The sequence below is a fragment of the Cryptomeria japonica genome, chromosome 6, assembly GCF_030272615.1.
Source record: "Cryptomeria japonica chromosome 6, Sugi_1.0, whole genome shotgun sequence".
Lineage (NCBI taxonomy): Eukaryota > Viridiplantae > Streptophyta > Pinopsida > Cupressales > Cupressaceae > Cryptomeria > Cryptomeria japonica.
In genome coordinates this window covers 8,657,366-8,679,124 of record NC_081410.1, presented here as the reverse complement: position 1 = coordinate 8,679,124, position 21,759 = coordinate 8,657,366, and the positions used below count along the sequence as shown (strand labels likewise).

The 21,759-nt window shown below is 36.9% G+C and overlaps 1 protein-coding gene across 1 annotated transcript; it reads right to left on the bottom strand.

The window, feature by feature from the left end:
• Positions 1-16,529: 16,529 nt before the first annotated feature.
• On the bottom strand, positions 16,530-21,361 carry LOC131876457 (uncharacterized). The gene is made up of 6 exons (XM_059221868.1): positions 21,285-21,361; positions 21,095-21,184; positions 17,153-17,221; positions 16,964-17,044; positions 16,774-16,863; positions 16,530-16,669 (listed from the first exon to the last, which is right to left on the bottom strand). The coding sequence occupies exons 1-6, from the start codon at positions 21,339-21,341 to the stop codon at positions 16,607-16,609; spliced, it is 450 nt and encodes a 149-aa protein (XP_059077851.1). The 5' UTR covers positions 21,342-21,361; the 3' UTR covers positions 16,530-16,606.
• Positions 21,362-21,759: the final 398 nt, after the last annotated feature.

Here is a 21,759-nt window from a genome sequence, read left to right as displayed (position 1 = left end):
GTTACTATTCTTTCATGGTGGTTTAGTGTATAATATTTTTTTCTCAAGAAGTATTTGTATCTTTCCTTAGTGCAAGCTTGGTGTGTGTTTGCAATTTGTTTCTTACTGCACTGCTCTCGGCCTGAGCAAGGGTTTAAGACCCTAGACATGGTTCCAACTTGAAATCTCATTGTGTTTGTTCAATGGCCCTTGGGATTCAAGTCATGGAACCTTTTTTATAGTGTACATATTCTTTGGAATGGCCTGGAGGTTGTTTGGAAGCAACTTGCTATTATATCCTAGGCGAGCTCTATCATATCCCGACTAGGAATATGACTGTCAATTTTGTCTTTACTTGCAAAGTTGAACAAATATGAATGTGCCAAGTGTTTGGCATGGAAGTGTGTCACATAGCAGAGTCTCAGTGAAGAGATGGAGGAGTGACAGAGTAGAGGAATTAATAAACCCCATTGGAGAAGACTGTTAACTCTAAAACCCTTAAAAGTGCCATTTTTGGGATCTGTACTGGTACAGACAGACCAGACAACCTACCCTAGTGCATCCAAAAGTTTGTCCAAAAGGGTACTCGGATCACAAAATATTTTGGGAGATCCTTTCAATGTTTTCTTAGTAATTGTACAAAAACTGGTAAGGTAGGGCTAATAGGGGCTCTAGGGCTACTAGGCCTAGAAAATAGGAAGAAGAGGAAGTGATGGGAAAATGGAGAGAAACCAATTGAAGAGCCACTTGAATGGAGTTGAAACACTTAATAAAAACCCCCTGAGATCCCTGCAAGTGTGTATTGGAGGTTTGGATGATCTAATGGTTGGATTTACTCTAGTGAATCCTAGCCATGCTTGAGAGCAACCGCACAAATAAAATTGATAGGGAGCACTCCAAGGGAGTTTGATTGTTTGACTTGTTAATGGACAAGTGAAGAGTGTTGGAATCCCACTAAAACATCCTTTACCTATCTATTGGGCAAGTTGTAACTCTTTTGTGAGAATCTCCCCATTAGATCTCCAAGTCATCTCCAAATGCTTAGCGTAGATCATCAAGATCTCCATCCCTGTCGTAAACCACACACTCTCCTACAATATGTATCTGTGGTATTTGATAGAATTCCTCTAAGATAACAAATATATTTCCTATAGGCAAGTGGAATGAGCTATGCTCATTGTATCATCTCTCAACCAATACCGACAACATCCCTATGTTTGTCTTGACCTCGAGCATAAAGGTCGCGTGCCATAATCCTATTTGGCCAAGAATGGGGTGCTTAGTCTTGGACGACTTTGGTCCCAATCGCTATGCTCATAGAAATTCTCTCATGACTCCAATGCACTAAATCAGCTTGCAATCATAGCAATCACTACATCAACAACAACTTGATTAGCTATTTATATTAAGGCAACTACTTGATTTTATCGATCTACTAGTAATCCTTATTAGTCACATCTATTTATCACATTTGTCTAGCTTTATCCTTATCAGTCACATCTACCACATTTGCAACTTTAGACCTATCAGCCCCATTTGTCTATCATAGTTGCAACTTTAGTCCTATCAACCGCATTTGTCTATCATATTTGCAGCTTTAGCCCTTGCTTTTTATCAACTTTCCTAGGCACATATTTTTAGCTACCCAACATGTGTTTTATGAGGAGGTCCTTCTCCTAAACTCCTATTTATAGGTGTTGAAAACCTAATTGCTTGTGTTATTCCATTGTGAGCTCTTTGATTGCTTGCTGACCTAATCTTGGTTTGTTCTTTGTCACTTTAGCCTGCATCTTTTGCTTCTTTTTCTACTCTATCCTCTCTTTTTTTTGTCAAGAGATTGTCTAACCTCTTTTTCCAAATTTTCACCCAATCTCTCGAGGGGGCATATATCACCTTCCAAACCGAGACATGTAACAATTAAATTTTTATTCTTTGAAACAACGTGATAAACTGCATTGTCTCAAAGAGGGGCAAAATGTAGACACCTAAAATTGTCTTTTAATTTAATAAATATTTAATATATATTTTTTTTTTAGCCTTATGTCCTCTATTAATTAAATAAATATTTTTATTTATTTAATTAATTCACCAAGACTTTTCTTTCTAATTTAAATAAATATTTATTATTTACTTAATCCTATTCTATCTTTTCCAAATTGAATAAATATTTGTATTTATATAATTTATTTGGCCTATTAATTAAATAATTTTATTTATTTAATTAATTAATTCAATTAGATTTTTCTTCTTATCCACATGACAACATGTCTTTTTAAATACTTACTCCTCAATCCTAGCCTATCATTCATCATTCAACCCCTTAATCCTAACCCTCTATTTTTCTGGTGTTCTTTATAAAAAAAGTCTTCCTTCTCTCATTTCATCATCTTTTATTCAAGCATAATTACATTCAGTTGAACTCATTCTAGCATACATCATCACATCATCTTTGCAATCATAGCTATACATCATCACAACCACATCCAATCTTCCTTGAGCTCCTGTGTAAGTGCAACACAAATCTGAGAGCAACAACATCAAATACAAGATCTTGGAAGATAGGAGAATAATGGAGAAAAGCCTATTATGAATGTAAAGGTATAATTTTATTATTTATTGTTATTTGCATGCATGGTAGTTCTCTGTCAAGATGTTGTGTTGAATTAGTTTGTAGATCTAGGTTAGTGGTTGGATCTTAGTTAGGGTTTAGAATAGATTCAAAATTTGACATAACAACTCTAACATTTATACTTTTTACAATTTTTTTGAGCTTCTTATTGTAGCACTGGTATGCCTTACTTTTTGTAGAGTATCCCAAAAATAATCCTTCGTCAAAATTTGCATCCATCATTCTCAAATCCTCTTCATCTCTTCTGATGTAGCACTTGCTTCCAAAGATTATGAAATATTTGATTGTAGGTGATCTTCCATGCCATAGTTCATAGGGCACATCCTTGTGTGATTCACTTTTACTTGTGTCCTATTAAGAATATATACAACAATATGCACAACTTCTTTCCAATACACATTAGGCAAGTTAGCATCTTTCAACATAGTTCTAGATATTTCAACAACAATCTTATTCTTTCTTTCAATGTTAACTCTATTTTTGTTGTGGATCCCTAAGAGTAGACAATTGCCTTCTAATACCATGCTCTTCACAAAATCTACCAATTCATTTGATGTAAATTCTCCCACCTCTATTAGACCTTAACAATTTGATCTTAGCTTCTATTTGATTCTCAACCATAGATTTGAACACCTTAGATCTATCTAGTGCTTCTAATTTCTCTTGTAAGAAAGTAACCAACCTTTCACCATTTAGTCCTTTATCCTTGTAGGTCTGCATAGGTCAATATGAATCAACTATAAAAGTCTTGTAGTAGAATAATCCTTTTTCTTGAATATGTTCCTTGTTTTATTTCCCATTTGACATTCCTTGCACATTGTATCGGCAGGTTTGATAATCTTTGACAAATCTCTCACTTTATGAGTTGAACTGATCTTCACCATGTTGCCAAAGTTAATGTGCCTCATCCTTTTGTGCCACAACCAACATTCTCTACTTCGAGCCAACAGAAAAATACTTCCTTTTTTTTCCTTTACATAGTAGGCATCACCATTTGTTCTTATACCTTATGCAACTAATCTTCTTGAACCTCCTTTTCTAATATCACATCTAGACCCATAGGATATGTGTTTGTAGTCTTTGTTACACATCTGACTCACACTAAAAATATTATGTCTCAAACTTTTAACATAACAAACACCATCTACCTTATGCTTACCATCAATGGATATGGTTCCTTTACCACGGATAGGTACAACCTCCTCACTAGACAACTTCACTGATCCACCATCATTCTTTAAAAAGTCTATGGACTTCCTTTTGTCACCTATCATATGATTTGGGCATCCAAAATCAATTCTCCAAGATTTAGGTTTCACTTTTGCATGTAGTTGTCACCATCATTGATCTTTCATTGTACTTTTCTTCTATGGCTAAAAATAATGATTCATCATTTGAGTCATCACGATCTTCTTCTTCAAAGGAATAGGCCTTCATTGAACAAAAACTCCTTTTAGGCTTGAATCTGTCATCTACTCTTTTATTTCTATCATCTTTTCTATAATTATCCTTTATCTTGCTATCATCACCAAATCTCTTATAGTTATCTTCCTTGAAAGTACATCTAGATAGCATCATAATGACCAATTCTTCCACAACTAAAACATTTGAACCTAGTAGCTTACATTTGTATTTTCCAGATCGTTTTTTAGTTTTCTCACAAAGTTTGATTAAACATCACCCGAATCATTGCTTGTTTCAAGTACATCTTCAATCTTCTTGGAAACTTTGAATGCAACTCCCTCCTTGATAATGTTTTGATCCTCGAACTCTAATCTCTCAAAGGTAGAGAGTGACCCATAGATCTGATCTAAGGTATATGTATCCATGTTATGACTTTCTTTGATGCATACAACTTAGGTTTATAAGATCTAGGTAGTGTCCTCATTACTTTTTGCACAATTTCATTTGTTGCTAGTGTTCTACCAATACCTCTTATTACACTTACAACCTCATTCACTTGGTGCAGGTAACCTTCAATGTTATGATCTTTAGACATCCTTAGAGTCTCAAATTTACACTTTAGATTTTGCGTCTTGACTTGATTGATCTTTTGATCTCCTTCATAAATGTTGTTGATTTGTAGCCCATGACCTTCAAGAACTTTGAGTAACTCAAACTACTAATAATTGCATTTCTTGGCTTGACATTAATCTTATTCTCCTTGATCTCATTCAATATAAAAGGACCAGGGTATGTGCAGGATCATGGTGTACCAAAACAAGCCCTTATGTGGCAATGAAATTTCAGAAAATCAGAGTTATGCAACTTGACATGAAAATTTGAATAAGTTGTGAACATTATTTTTAAAATATGTAAGAAGAGAATATATAGAAAATTGAATGTAGTTTCTAAGCTACTAGTTTTTTTTTGGAAAAAAAAATCCTATTTGATGAAAATTTCAAATTTCAATGCAGTGGTACTAAACTTTCAGGAAAAAGATAAGAAGTAGACGTATGTCTGACCACCCTAATCACAATCAAATCATAATATTTTTTTATAATATTTATAATATAAGTATTAGAATCATGTTTGGATGTGACACATATTTTATTTTTATTTTTTATAAAGTAAATAATTATTTATGAATTTTTTACTACAGCTTTTTCAGAAATTCAGAAACTCCTACGTCTGACCACCTTAACTTGGTCAAAGCCTTATGAATTTTTTTTTTAATTTTTCTCTATAGTAGACGAAGCATAGGATGTGATTCATGTTTTGTATTCAAAAAATATTATACCATTTGAAAGTTATGAGTGTTTTTCAATCAGTCTATCAATCAGGACTATTGTCAGAATTCAATTAGAAAATAAATAATAATTATTTATTAAAGTCGAAATAAGACAAGCCTTATATTGTTGGAAATCTGAGAATGTCCATAAAAAACCATTTTCATTTTATCAATTTTGGCTACAAAAGAAATCGTCAACCACCAGTGTAAAGTCTAGAAAATCAAGGAATACTGAAGAGCATGTTTTTTCAGTTGACTTTCTAGGCTTGTCACTTCCAAGCCAAATCCCAAAGTATTCCCAAGACGAAATTTGAAAATTTTACAACACAAATCGGATATCCGATTTTAATAAGTAAATTCACTAACTAAATTTGCACATAATTAATCTAATGTTTATTAATATATTAATATATAATATTTTAATATATTAATTTATAAATAAATTAGTATATGATATTAGGGAGAGAGAGAGAGAGAGAGAGAGAGATTAGGGGAGAGAGAGATGGATAGATTAGGGGAGAGGGATAGAGAGAGATTAGGGGAGAGAGAGATTAGGGGAGAGGGAGAGAGAGAGATATTAAAATACCAAATTGTGTCGTTATGGGTCATATAGTTTCCTATGACCCATTAGGACACAATATGACCCATAACGACCAAATATGGTGCCTTAAGGGGTCGTATGGTGTCCTAAGGGGTCGTAGGACACCATATGACCCCTTAGGACACCATAGGACCCCTTATGACACCATATGGTGTCGTTAGGGGTCATATGGTGTCCTAAGGGGTCGTAGGACATAATATGACCCCTTAGGACACCATAGGACCCATAATGACCCAATATGGTGTCATAACGAGTCGTATGGTGTCCTAAGGGGTCATAAGGGTTCATGGGACACCATATGACCCCTAAGGACAGCATACGACCCCTTATGACACCATATGGTGTCGTTAGGGGTCATATGGTGTCCATAGAGGTCATATGGTGTCCTAGGACACCATATGACCCCTTAAGACACCAAATTGTGTCATTATGGGTCATATGGTGTCCTAAGGGGTCGTAGGACATAATATGACCCCTTAGGACACCATAGGACCCAAAGCAACCCAATATGGTGTCATAAGGGGTCATATTGTGTCCTAAGGGGTCATATAATGTCTTAAAGGGGTCATATGACACAATATGACCCATTAGGACACAATATGACCCATAACGACCAAATATGGTATCTTAAGGGGTCATATGGTGTCCTAAGGGATTGTAGGAGACCATATTACTGCTATGGACACCATATGACCCCTTATGACACCATATAGTGTCGTTAGGGGTCATATGGTATCCTAAGGGGTCATAGGACATAATATGACCCCTTAGGACACCATAGGACCCAAAGTGACACAATATGGTGTCATAAGGGGTCATATTGTGTCCTAAGGGGTCATAAGGGTTCATGGGACACCATATGACCCCCAAGGACAACATACGACCCTTATGACACCATATGGTGTCGTTAGGGGTCATATGGTGTCCATAGGGGTCATATGGTGTCCTAGGACACCATATGACTCCTTAAGGCACCAAATTGTGTCGTTATGGGTCATATAGTGTCCTAAGAGGTCGTATGACACAATATGGCCCCTTAGGACACCATAGGACCCAAAGCGACCCAATATGGTGTCATAAGGGGTCATATTGTGTCCTAAGGGGTCATATGATGTCTTAAAGGGGTCATATGAAACTATATGATCCATTAGGACACAATATGACCCATAATGACCAAATATGGTGTCTTAAGGGGTCATATGGTGTCCTAAGGGGTCGTAGGACACCATATGACCGCTATGCACACAATAGAAGCCCTTATGACACCATATGGTGTCGCTAGGGGTCATATGGTATCCTAAGGGGCCACAAGACATAATATGACCCCTTAGGATACCATAGGACCCAAAGAAACCCAATATTGTGTCCTAAGGGGTCATAAGGGTTCAAGGGACACCATATGGTGTCGTTAGGGGTCATCTGTTGTCCATAGGGGTCATATGGTGTCCTAGGACACCATATGACCCCTTAAGACACCAAATTATGTTGTTATGGGTCATATGGTGTCCTAAGGGGTTGTAGGACACAATATGACCCCTTAGGACACCATAGGACCTAAAGCGACCCAATATGGTGTCATAAGGGGTCATATTATTCCCTAAGAGATCATATGATGTCTTAAAGGGGTCATATGACACAATATGATCCATTAGGACACAATATGACCCATAACGACCAAATATGGTGTCATAAGGGGTCATATGGTGTCCTAAGGGGTCGTAGGACACCATATGACCCTTATGGACACCATATGACCCCTTATGGACACCATATGACCCCTTATGACACCATATGGTGTCATTAGGGGTCATATGGTGTCCTAAGGGGTCGTAGGACATAATATGATCCCTTAGGACACCATAGGACCCATAACGACCCAATATGGTGTCATAACAGATTGTATGGTGCCCTAAGGGGTCGTAAGGGTTTATGGGAAACCATATGACTCCTAAGGACAACATACGACCCCTTATGACACCATATGGTGTCGTTAGGGGTCATATGGTGTCCATAGGGGTCATATGGTGTCCATAAGAGTCATATGGTGTCCTAGGACACCATATGACCCTTTAAGACACCAAATTGTGTTGTTATGGGTCATATGGTGTCCTAAGGGGTTGTAGGACACAATATGACCCCTTAGGACACCATAGGACACAAAGAAACCCAATATGGTGTCATAAGGGGTCATATTGTGTCCTAAGGGGTCATATGATGTCTTAACAGGGTCATATGACACAATATGACCCATTAGGACACAATATGACCCATAATGACCAAATATAGTATCTTAAGGGGTCATATGGTGTCTAAAGGGGTTGTAGGACACCATATGACCGCTATGGAGACCATAGGACCCCTTATGACACCATATGGTGTCCTAAGGGGTCGTAGGACATAATATGACCCCTTAGGACACCATAGGACCCAAAGCGCCCCAATATGGTGTCATAAGGGGTCATATTGTGTCCTAAGGGGTCATAAGGGTTCATGGGACACCATATGACCCGTAAGGACAACATACGACCCCTTATGACACCATATGGTGCTGTTAGGGGTCATATGGTGTCTATAGGGGTCATATGGTGTCCTAGGACACCATATGACCCCTTAAGACACAAAATTGTGTCGTTATGGGTCATATGGTGTCCTAAGGGGTCGTATGACACAATATGACCCCTTAGGACACCATAGGACCCAAAGTGACCCAATATGGTGTCATAAGGGGTCATATTGTGTCCTAAGGGGTCATATGATGTCTTAAAGGGGTCATATGACACAATATGTCATATGACCCATTAAGACACAATATGACCCATTATGACCAAATATGGTGTCTTAAGGGGTCATATGGTGTCCTAAGGGGTTATAGGACACCATATGCCCCTATGGATACCATAGGACCCCTTATGACACCATCTGGTGTCGTTAGGGGTCATATGGTGTCCTAAGAGGTCGTGGGACATAATATGATCCCTTAGGACATGATAGGACCCATAACGACCCAATGTGGTGTCATAACGGGTCATATGGTGTCCTAAGGGGTCATAAGGGTTCATGGGACACCATATGACCCCTAAGGACAACATACAACCTCTTATGACACCATATGGTGTCGTTAGGGGTCATATTGTGTCCATAGGGGTCATATGGTATCCTAGGACACCATATGACCCCTTAAGACACCAAATTATGTCGTTATGTGTCATATGGTGTCCTAAGGGGTCATAGGACACAATATGACCCCTTAGGACACCATAGGACCTAAAGAAACCCAATATGGTGTCATAAGGGGTCATATTCCGTCCTAAGGGGTCATATGATGTCTTAAAGGGGTCATATGACACAATATTATCCATTAGGACACAATATGACCCATAACAACCCAATATGGTATCTTAAGGGGTCATATGGTGTCCTAAGGGGTTGTAGGACACCATATGACCCATATGGAGACTATAGGACCCATTATGACACCATATGGTGTCGTTAGGGGTCATTTGGTGTCCTAAGGGGTCGTAGGACATGATATGATCCCTTAGGACACCATAGGACCCATAACGATCCAATATGGTGTCCTAACGAGTCGTATGGTGTCCTAAGGGGTCATAAGGGTTCATGGGACACCATATGACCCCTAAGGACAACATAAGACCCCGTATGACACCATATGGTGTCGTTAGGGGTCATATAGTGTCCATAGGGGTCATATGGTGTCCTAGGACACCATATGACCCCTTAAGACACCAAATTGTATCGTTATGGGTCATATGGTGTCCTAAGGGGTCGTAGGACACAATATGACCCCTTAGGATACCATAGGACCCAAAGCAACCCAATATTGTGTCATAAGGGGTCATATTGTGTCCTAAGGGGTCATATGATGTCTTAAAGGGGTGATATGACACAATATGACCCATTAAGACACAATATGACCCATAACAACCAAATACGGTGTCTTAAGGGGTCATATGGTGTCCTAAGGGGTCATAGGACACCATATGACCCTTATGGACACCATAGGACCCCTTATGACACCATATGGTGTCGTTAGGGGTCATATGGTATCCTAAGGGTTCATAGGATATAATATGATCTCTGAGGACACCATAGGACCCATAACAACCCAATATGGTGTCATAACGGGTTGTATGGTGTCCTAAGGGGTCATAAGGGTTCATGGGACACCATATGACCCCTAAGGACAACATACAACCCCTTATGACACCATATGGTGTCGTTAGGGGTCATATGGTGACCATAGGTGTCATATGGTGTCCTAGGACATCATATGACCCCTTAAGACACAAAATTGTGTTGTTATGGGTCATATGGTGTCCTAAGGTGTCGTAGGACATAATATGACCCCTTAGGACACCATAGGACCCAAAGCGATCCAATATGGTGTCATAAGGGGTCATATTATGTCCTAAGGGGTCATATGATGTCTTAAAGGGGTCATATGACACAATATGATTCATTAGGGCATAATATGATCCATAATGACCCAATATGGTGTCTTAAGGGGTCATATGATGACCTAAGGGGTCATATGATGACCTAATGGGTCGTAGGACACCATATGACCCCTATGGTGTCCTACGACCCCTTAGGACACCATAGGACCCCTATGGTGTCGTACGACCCCTTAGGACACCATAGGACCCCTTATGACACATAATCTCTCTCTCTCTCTCTCTCCACTAATCTCTCTCTCCCTCTCCTCCTCTCTCTCTCTCTAAAATATGACTAATAAAATCGGATATCCGATTTCTACCATTGTCATTAATGTGGCAACAGTAAAAAAAAAGGCGACAACGGGAAAAAAATTTGGAACCACAAATTTATACATTAAAATCAGAAATCAGATATCCGATTTTTGTAAATAAAAAAGAGCCTTGTGGGCCATTTTGTGGATTCCAACAGCCCATAGTCTGCATATTCTGTTTTATGTTGACGATCATGGGTTTTCAAACAGGTTGAGACAAATTTATGATTTTGGGAGATTCTTAAAGTCAAATCTTACATTGTCAATCATTTAGGAGCATCTGTGTGGAGGTAAATGGGGAGTAGTAGTCGTTGGAAGTCTAAACGCAAAACAAAACTTTCAAATGACCAAATTGAAGTGTATAGATAAAGAGATAGAGAATGTCATAGGAGGATAAGGCAAGGTATGTTAAATATTGCTAATGTTACTTCAAGTGAAGAGAAAATTGAATTTGAAAATGTGTCACAAGTTATCGAAAATGAAAAATGTAGATTTTGAAAGTGAAAATTTTGAAAATGTTGAAAATGTTGAAAGTGATTTAATGAAAATGCTCAACATGTGGAAAATTTTGACATAGGAGGTGAAAATGTGGAAAAATTTGACATTGAAGGTGGAATTTCTCAACCCAGTGAACCATATGTAACACCTAATTACTTTAGAAATGAAGATCCTCTCATGGATGAAAGACAAATTCCAAATCCAGTACCTTCAAGAACCTTAAAATGGTTATTTGAAATCAATGAGAACATTATTGCAAATCTTGAAGGCAAGAGGTCAACAAGAACCATTCAGTTGTGGGCTACACAACTTTTCGACCAAAATTTTAGCAATAAGACATTGACCGAGCAATGCCAACTCTTTGTTCAATTGCTAAAGATGATAAAGATGAGACCATTGCTAAACAAATTGAAGATTCATATGAACAAGAAGATGGAGAGAAATTCTATTATTGCAAAAAATCTATTTGATGCTCTCAATTCTATTGTAAAGAATACCAAAGAAAGAGATAAGAGAGTCGCTCGAAAAGTGATTACAACCTCCTTAGTAAGCCATCAATTGAGGAAGGCTTGTCAAATGAGACAAACTTGTGTTGATTTTAACATAAACCGTAAAAATTTGGATAGATCACTTGCATGAAGACAAATACTTGACGATCCATTTCAACAAGATACATGGGCTTTTGGTGGGAGGTTTCCTTGTGTTGATAGAAAGTTGACTGACAATGTGAAGGAGGAGATTCAACAATTTTGGCACTCTAATTCTAGACTGTCACCCAATGTAAAGGACGTTTTGAAATTAATAATCAGCAACCAAGACCGCACACCGCATCCCAAACATTTCTTGAAATCAAGCCAAACAATGTTGTACAAATTTTTTTGTGAAGTACATCCAACTTTGAAAATACCACAAAGGGCCTTTGAATCTTTGAAACCATTTTATTGTGTTCCTCTTAAGATTCGCAATACTTGTTGTTGCAAGTACCATGTGGAGTTTTCAATGTACCATGAACTTTTATGTCATATTTGTTATACGGTTCATACTAATGAGATGTTGTAGGAGTGTGGTGCAATTCTACTTCCAAGATCATCAAGAGACTTGCAAGATCTATTTTTATGCCCTAGAGATGATGGCTGCTATTTCTATAGAAATGATTGTTTGAATGAGAAGTGCTCAGAATATGGTGGGTTGTCAAAGTTTGTTTCATGTTTTCATGAGGGCAGCGAACACGAGTTTGGAAAGAATTATGTTGAGAAAAAAAGATATGAGATAGTGAAATATACTTTGAAGAGTGGAGGTGAAGGTTCTAGATGCGAATTAGTCTCAAGAGAAGTGAATATTGCTGATTTTATTTTGGATTTTAAGGAAAATCTTTTCTACAAGTATGCAAGGCACACCCATAGGTCTCAGTGGTTGGATCAATAATTCAGGATGTGAAAGAACTCTTTCCCGATTGGCACTATTGTATCGGTGTTTGATTTTGCAGAGAACTATACATTGCAACCACAGAATGAGGTACAATCTCAGTACTATAATTCAGTCTAGATTGCTATTTTTGTTCACATTACATATAGACATGCTCCTGATAGTACAGAAGAGGAGAGGAAGATAATCAGGGAGTGTCATTTTTATATGAGTGATGATAGATCACACTCCTCTGAGTATGTGCAACATTCTTTCGAGAATTTTTTTGAGTTCTTGCATGAGAAAGACATTGCAATTGACCGACATATAATATGGTCAGATAACTGTACGAGTCAATTCAAGAATTCCCGTATGTTTTATTGGTTGAGTAGAATGCATGTAGAGAGGCCTATACCTCATATTTGGTGTTTTTTTGAGGCAGGGCATGGGAAGGGAGAGCATGATGGAGCAAGTGCATGTTTGAAGAGAGCTCTAGTTAAGGAGAAATTGAGGATTTCGGGTACAAATTTCTCTGATGCACATTCTATTGTTGATTGGTGTAGTTCAGCATTGTCACATGGAGGTACTCTTGATTCAGAAGTGAGCAGATTATTTTGGTTGGTTGAAGAGGGAACAGTGGGAGATAGATTGGATTGTCAAACAATTAAAGATTCTTCAAAGATGCATTCATTTCTCATCTCAGATGCAAGTACATGGACCATTTGGACATGAGCGTTGTCTTATTTTTGTCAGAGTTGTGTTCAGTGTGATTGGGATCAATGCGAGTCAAGTGAGTGGGTTGATACGTGGGTTCCCCACTATCTAACTCCTTTATCTCAAACAATATCCTTGTCAAACGATGACATGGAAAGCTCACTTGAGTATGGTCGTCTATCAGATCTTGTACAACCAGGACATGTTTTTTGTAGTTGTTGCACCACAAGGGAATGAAGAGAGATCAGAATATTGGTTGGCACGATGTGTACAGGGAAAAAAAAGCTAACACAACTAGTGATAGATGATGACGGGTTTACATATCCTACAGGTTCAGTTGTTGTTGTGGGAACTTGGTTGTGAACATACATGATTAGAAAGAATGGCATACCTGCATTTGAAGACTATGAGAGACACAAAACCATTATAATGTATTCACACCTTATTATAGCTACAAATGTCAAGTTGTTGAAGCATCAAGCAAAACCGAAGACCAAAGAGCTACGGATAGTGACTACCGTTGATCATGAAGCAATACTGGATACTCCTAAGAAAAGAGATGACCCTTCAGGCACACTTGAGTAGTAGGTCTTTAATGGTGCCTTATTTTTTTATCATGCATTTCATCATTTCATACAATGATCATCAAACCTTAATGTTCAAGTTTGTTACATGTATATTAAGGATGTGTTCAAAATGCAGGTCTATTGATGAACTTTTTTTTTTGGCAACATGGTTTTTGCATGCACATAGCGGGTACACTTGATATAATCGGAAGGGATGTATTTTTGCAACACGACTTATTATCACGCATTTGATGAGCTTTACAATTCTTGTTATTAGAGAACACTATTTGATAACTTTTGATGATATAATTATCACAAAACCTTTATGCTCATGCAGGTCTTTTTTGATGATATACAACAATATCACATTATGATTTTTGCGTCAACATAGTGGGTTATGTTGATATAATTCGAAGGGATGTATTTTTATGGTATATAATCCTACCTTTTCATTTATTATCATGCATTTCAATTGAAGTGATTATCATAAATCCTTTATGTTCATCCATGCATTTTATGTGTAGACTAACAATTCTTAAAAATACAGGTTCATGCTAGATCATTTGTCTTTGACAAGACCCTCTCTTGGTGATGGTACATATTCCTATGTGCATTAATGAGATAAAATTTTGTGCATAAACATTAAGTCAAGTGAATGTATTTCTATTTAGAAATGACCATATCTACCATCATCTTCAACCATGCAGACAAATGCAGTGAGAAGGGCTTTAATCAACATGCGTCTTTCTTCAAAGTTATGCTTGTATACTTTGCAGAGAAACTGGTAAGTTTCATAATTATACAATCTTGTACGTCTTAAAAAATGTTTCAAATGATCTATTTATAATTTTCCAAACTAATTTGTATTAAGTGTTATAATTTGTTTCTTGTAGCACATTCATTCTGCATAAAAAGGTTACTTATTTTGGTCTTCATTTATATGCAGGCATTGCTGTACGTAAGCTTTTCTCTTAGGACATGAGGATGTCTGATGCAAATGAAGTGGGATGTTATATTTGTATATGGATGTGAATTGATGTAACATTGATATGATGATATACAATATCCATGAGCAAATTGGTTTAGTTATATTGATGATATACAATGTATCTATACATGAGTATATTGGTGTAGTTGTATTGATAATGAAAAAAAAATCATGTTTGCATATCCCGTCATGGATGTCACATGCAAGTGTAATGGTAATTATGTGTATACAATACATGGAAATATTGATGATCATTATGTGTCTACAGTGTAATGCTTGTTTATCTATATTTTTAGCACTTAGGGCGCTCAAGGGACGACGCTGGTAGGGTATGACCCTGAGCGTTCAACCAAGTGGGGGGGAAAAATAGGAGCATGCATAGGATAATAATGCCTAACTAGACATGTCGAAGTCGACGATTCATCATTGCGACGAGCAGAACGAGAAAACGACCACGAGACAACATTCAAATGAATGAGACTGGCGATTTTTTTGCCCACCGAAAAATTGCTGCCCTAATAAAACCGTAGGGAAAATTGAAAAACCGATATAGGATTTTGTAGGGACCCCTCTTGTGGCCTCGTAGGTTCAAACAAATCATTCACAGGTGCCACGAATTCCAAGTTAGGGCCCATCAAAGTTTGACAATTTTTACAACTTAGGGCGCTCAAGGGATGACGTTGGTAGGGTATGACCCTGAGCGTTCGACCGAGTGGGGGGGGGGGGGGAGAGGAATAGGAGCATACATAGGGTAATAATGCCTAACTGGACATATCAGAGTTGACGGTTCGTCATTGCGATGAGCAGAACGAGAAAACGACCACGAGACAACATTCGAATGAATGAGACTGACGATTTTTTTGCTCACCAAAAAATTGCTGCCCTAATAAAACCATAGGGAAACTTAAAAAACAAGATAGGATTTTGTAGGGACCCCTCTCGTGGCCCCGTAGGTTCAAACGGATCATTTGCAGGTGCCACGGATTCTGAGTTAGGGCCCATCAAAGTTTGACAATTTTTACAACTTAGGCCACTAAAGGGACGACGCCAGTAGGATATGACCCCGAGCATTCGACCAAGTGGGGGGGGGGAAATAGGACTATGTATAGGTTGATAATGCCTAATTGGACATGTCGGAGCTGACGGTTCATCATCGCAATGAGCTGAACGAGAAATTTGCTATGCGACAACATTCGATTGAATGAGACTGATGATTTTTTCGCTAGCCGAAAAATTGCTGCCCTAATAAAACCTTGAGCTTTCGACTGAGGTGGGGGGGAAAATAGGACCATGCATAAGGTAATAATGAATTGTATCAAGTATTGTTCATTAAATGAATTGTATTGTATTGTATTATTCATTAAATGAGTTGTATTGTATTGTTCATTAAATGAATTATATTGTTCATTATACAAACAACACTTATGATGAAATGAAATGAATTGTATTGTTCATTGAATAACCATTATTAACCATTGTTAATTATTGGAATGAAGATTAAAGATTTCCATGATAACACCACGCACAAATGAGCAACAATTTATATGATCGAATATCAACTTCTATATATATAAAAATGTCAAATGATTACAAATGTATGTCCATACACAAATATGGCATAAATGCCAACTGAAACAAAATGTATGTCTAAATATGTGAATGTATGTCCATATACAAAATATACATGCCAAATAGACATGTAAGCATCCCAAAAATATCTATAACATCCTAAGGTGCTGATGGATCATCAAAATCGATCCTTTTTGCCGCACTGCTCCGCTCTAAAGGATCCTGCACAAGAAAAACAAACCACGATTAATATTAGTTATATTATATAATTCACATTCACAAAAGTTAACATAAAAATGAACTATAATTGAACTATTCATGTTTACCTCATCTCCACGTTTTCTCTTTGGCTTTGAAAGACTCTTGATGTATGTCTTCAGTAGAGGAGGCATGTTTTCAATATTTTCATACACAACCTACATATGTTCAGAAACATGACATTGATATAAGTTAGCATATAATTGTCACTGATAATAACAAATTATATCTACTAAACACAAAATAAAATAAACACACATCTACTCGAGGCATTTGTTCTTCTTCTTCATCTTCAGGTATACTGGATGTAGTCATCAAGGATGTGAAGCCAAGAATTCTCTGTACATATACACAACAAGTATATGAAACTATCAATCTATGTCTATACGTGTATAATCACTATAAGCTATTTAAACTATTCATTCAATCATATTTGCATTCAATTACCTTTCCCTTGTCTCCAACTGCACTGCCAGATCCTAAATCACATTGCCCCACACTCGTGCTGCTTGTGCCCTACAAGAGTAAAATAAGATATAAATGCAAGTTACTACATAATCTAATTAATAGCAATATAAATGATGAGTATGTATGTACAATAAAATACAAAGGACTGGGTGCAATAATATATGTATTGTCAAGCTATCAAGGCCAAATGAAATGGCCGACAAGGTGCCCTTTTGAATCTGTCTCAACTCCTCCTTGGTCATCAACTGTTAAATAGATCATGTAAATAAAAATTAGTACTTAATATTATCTAGATTATAAATATTCATTTAAAATATAACATGAACTGTGAAAATACAAATCTTACCACTACATCATCAATGTATGATGACGGTGCCTCCTCGCCTCTAGCATGCGAGGACTCCCTTAGGGTATCCTCTAGTTTGTGTCATAACATCTGGTGCATCATGCATCTCATAATCTGCAATGTCCGCAGGAGGATCAACGGGTTGTCCAACTGGACCCAAGCATACGTTCCCACACATGACACAACTATGGGGCACGCATATGTGTGGAGCCGAGGATGATGCGTCAGCACCACTGGATGCACCACTACCATCAAAAGTAGGTTGAGCTACTGACCCAACCTGAGAAACCAAAAGGCTACTCAAAGAGCGAATAGCCGATATGGTCTGTGAAGCCGCCTCACAAATGATATTTGGATGCTGCACTAGAGGTGGGGGATCAATAGGAGGAGGGGGGACATATGGGCCCTGGACTACTCGGACTGCCCCAGGTCTATTTTGGGGCATACCTAAACCCACACCCTGGAAAGGTTGGATGTCAAAGTAGTTCACATGTTTGCGTAAAACAAACTCAGCATACTATTTTTTTATGAAGTAGAAGGGGACATCAAGATTGTTGTTGGGTGGTTTGTCGAAAACCATCCACCAACGATCCCAAAAAAATTTCACAATACCATCATTTGTGCACCATTTAATAGAAAGTTTTGTTTTTTGGGGGTCTACGAGTTGACCAGTGCGGGGATTCACAAACAATGAGGTGATATCGGCTTTCGATATCTCGAGATCCTTGATCTCCTTATACGACAAGCCATCCACATATTGTTCCCTCATAGAATCTCGCCACAAAAGGGCGGCATTGTGCTCCTCAGTCATGGTTTCCATACTCTTTATGATCGACGTGAGAGGATCAAACATTGGGTTTAGATGAGGGATCCTACAATATACATCTGCAATCCCCCTCAATTCATTCAAATTTTGTGCAATCAAATCTTGAATTGAGGGGGGGTTTGGCAAAGGAGGGTTTGGTTGTTGCGGTTGTGGTTGATCAATGTTTTCATTGTTATCCCCCATTTTTAACCTAATTGAATGTAAACAATTGAATTCAGTTAACAAATTTAAACAATTTTGTATTTGATTTAAAAAAACCTAGTTTTCATGAAAAAAATCATATTTTCAATGAAAAATAAAATAAACATTAAAAAAATACAAAAATTGAATGAAAATGATTGAAAACAATAAAAATCTTACCTTTCAATCTATTTTTTAGCAATTTTTTGGCAAAACACCGGATATCAGATGCAATCGGATATCGGATTTTATCAGATATTCTATTTTTATACTTAAATTATTGTAAAATAACATTATATTATATAATATAATATATTATATAATACGTATTATATAATATAATATATTATATAATACGTATTATATAATATATAATATTTTATTATATTATAATATATATAATATAATAATATATTATATAATATGTTATTATATTATAATATAATATTATATAATATAATAATTCTCTGGAGCAATGTTCTGGAAATAGAGAAAAGGAGCTAGATCCAGTGACCACGGCCTAGAGTTCCTCGTCAACCCTCTACTCTAGGTCTTGGAAATCCAAGGCCTCTAGATTGAAAACCATAAACAGATGAGGGTATTACATGTTTCAAAGAACCTAAGCTAGCTTAGGTGTTGAAAGTCCACGTGCATCACGTCCTAATGTGTGGAAGCAGTTAGGATCTCCTACCATCATTAGTCACCATGCCATTGGACTATATAGTCGAAGCAAACACTGCTTCTGGACCCTGTAGCGAGATCGAAGAGATGCTGAGTTCTGTCTTTTCCTTCCAAATAAATATATGAATGGATAATTAATTATTGGGGTCGAACATAGAATTCACAGGCGTTCAAGTCACAAGATTTTGCCACCCCCCCTACTATTTGAAGGGAATCAGCTTGTGGCGAGTACAAGGCCCTCACGAATAGTAGGGGGAGGTAGATGCCATTGGGTGGTTCAGTCGCTTGACTTTATTGAGAGGGCCTAAAGCAATACAAATGACTGATATATTTGAGGGGCTAATGCATAATATAACAATATATTGTATAATATAATAATATATTATATAATTATATAATTATATATTATATATTATATAATTATATAATATATTATTATATTATATTATATTATATTATATTATATTATATTATATATTTTTTAATTTAAAATTACAAATAAAAATCGGATATCCGATATTATCGGATATCCAATTTGCTTAGGTAATTACCATGCCAAGGTGTACTGACACCCAGGCCAAGCAAAAAGTCAACACGGATTTTTGCATTTTTAGGCGAGTGGAGAAGGCTATTTTTTTCACATCGCCACTTTTTTGGCCCCCATGATCCTACACTAACCCACCACTAGTAGGAGCAATTTAACTAGTTTTAATAATATCCATATTCGAAGTGGCAAAGAATTCAAATGATATTCCATCCATGCCTTCCAAAAGGAATAATTTATTCCATCAACTTTGGTACTTTGTAACTATTCCCCTGGGCCATCTCGAACCTTCCTCAAGTAGTTAAGCTTATCTTAGAGGAACCTGAGAACTCGGATACCAATTGTTGAACACACCATAAGATTGAGAGCGAGGAAAATCAATCTTGTATGAATTATCCTTAAACTTCTTCAATCACAAACACTTATCAATTATCATTAACTAAATATAAACATTAATGAAATTTGAAACAACACAATGAACACAAGAATTTTACATGGAAAACCTAATGTGGAAAAAACCACGATGAGAAATACACTCATAATATAAATAACTAAATATAATTTTTTAGGCACAAAGCCAAGAAAGCACACTACTCCTGATTTGGACTTGTAGACTAAGGTGCACAACCTTAAGGAAATATACAATGGTCTTGCATTAATAAAATGCATGATCCCAGGGCAAGATACAAATTTGTACAAGCTGCCAAAAGGACTCATTGTCTTCTAACAAACACAAAGAAAAGAATTGAATCTGAGTAGGATCTCCTAATCATAAACACATCACAAACTGATATTCACACTTCTTCTTTCACACATATACTTCCAAATCATCCTCAATCGATCCACACCACAATGCATATGTATCCCCACATTTATTTATATCAACTTATTCACCAAAATACTCAACTAGGTTGGCCACAAATAGAGTAAACATAAATTATACATAGTTGGCCACTATGAGCAATTGAGCTAAATGTGGTCCACTCTAGAAGATAAAGGGGACCCAGATACATCACAACATGTCTTCCTAAGTTGATTCCATTGAATCACACACACCAACACATCCTCCAATATTGGCATCAAACATAACATACAAATAAACAATAAAGAACGTTAAACAGTTGGCCCAAAAACATTATCCAATACAAACAACTCAATGTGGATCTTCACATGCCATTGTAAGACCCATAACAACACTTTAAATCAACCTCCAATTCATATCTAAACCAAAAAAGTATGATCTAAATAAGATAAACCAACTGAGTTGGCTAGAGACCAAAACAATATATAACATCAAACAACATAACATCATAATTGAACTATAATTGAACTATTCATGTTTACCTCATCTCCACGTTTTCTCTTTGGCTTTGAAAGACTCTTGATGTATGTCTTCAGTAGAGGAGGCATGTTTTCAATATTTTCATACACAACCTACATATGTTCAGAAACATGACATTGATATAAGTTAGCATATAATTGTCACTGATAATAACAAATTATATCTACTAAACACAAAATAAAATAAACACACATCTACTCGAGGCATTTGTTCTTCTTCTTCATCTTCAGGTATACTGGATGTAGTCATCAAGGATGTGAAGCCAAGAATTCTCTGTACATATACACAACAAGTATATGAAACTATCAATCTATGTCTATACGTGTATAATCACTATAAGCTATTTAAACTATTCATTCAATCATATTTGCATTCAATTACCTTTCCCTTGTCTCCAACTGCACTGCCGGATCCTAAATCACATTGCCCCACACTCGTGCTGCTTGTGCCCTACAAGAGTAAAATAAGATATAAATGCAAGTTACTACATAATCTAATTAATAGCAATATAAATGATGAGTATGTATGTACAATAAAATACAAAGGACTGGGTGCAATAATATATGTATTGTCAAGCTATCAAGGCCAAATGAAATGGCCGACAAGGTGCCCTTTTGAATCTGTCTCAACTCCTCCTTGGTCATCAACTGTTAAATAGATCATGTAA

Coding starts and splice junctions, on each gene's coding strand:
- LOC131876457 (XM_059221868.1), bottom strand. CDS start 21,341: ATGACTACATCCAGTATACCTGAAGATGAAGAAGAAGAACAAATGCCT. Junction 21,185..21,284: donor AACAAATGCCTCGAGTAGAT/GTGTGTTTATTT, acceptor GAACATATGTAG/GTTGTGTATGAAAATATTGA. Junction 17,222..21,094: donor AGAGAAAACGTGGAGATGAG/GTAAACATGAAT, acceptor TTACTCTTGTAG/GGCACAAGCAGCACGAGTGT.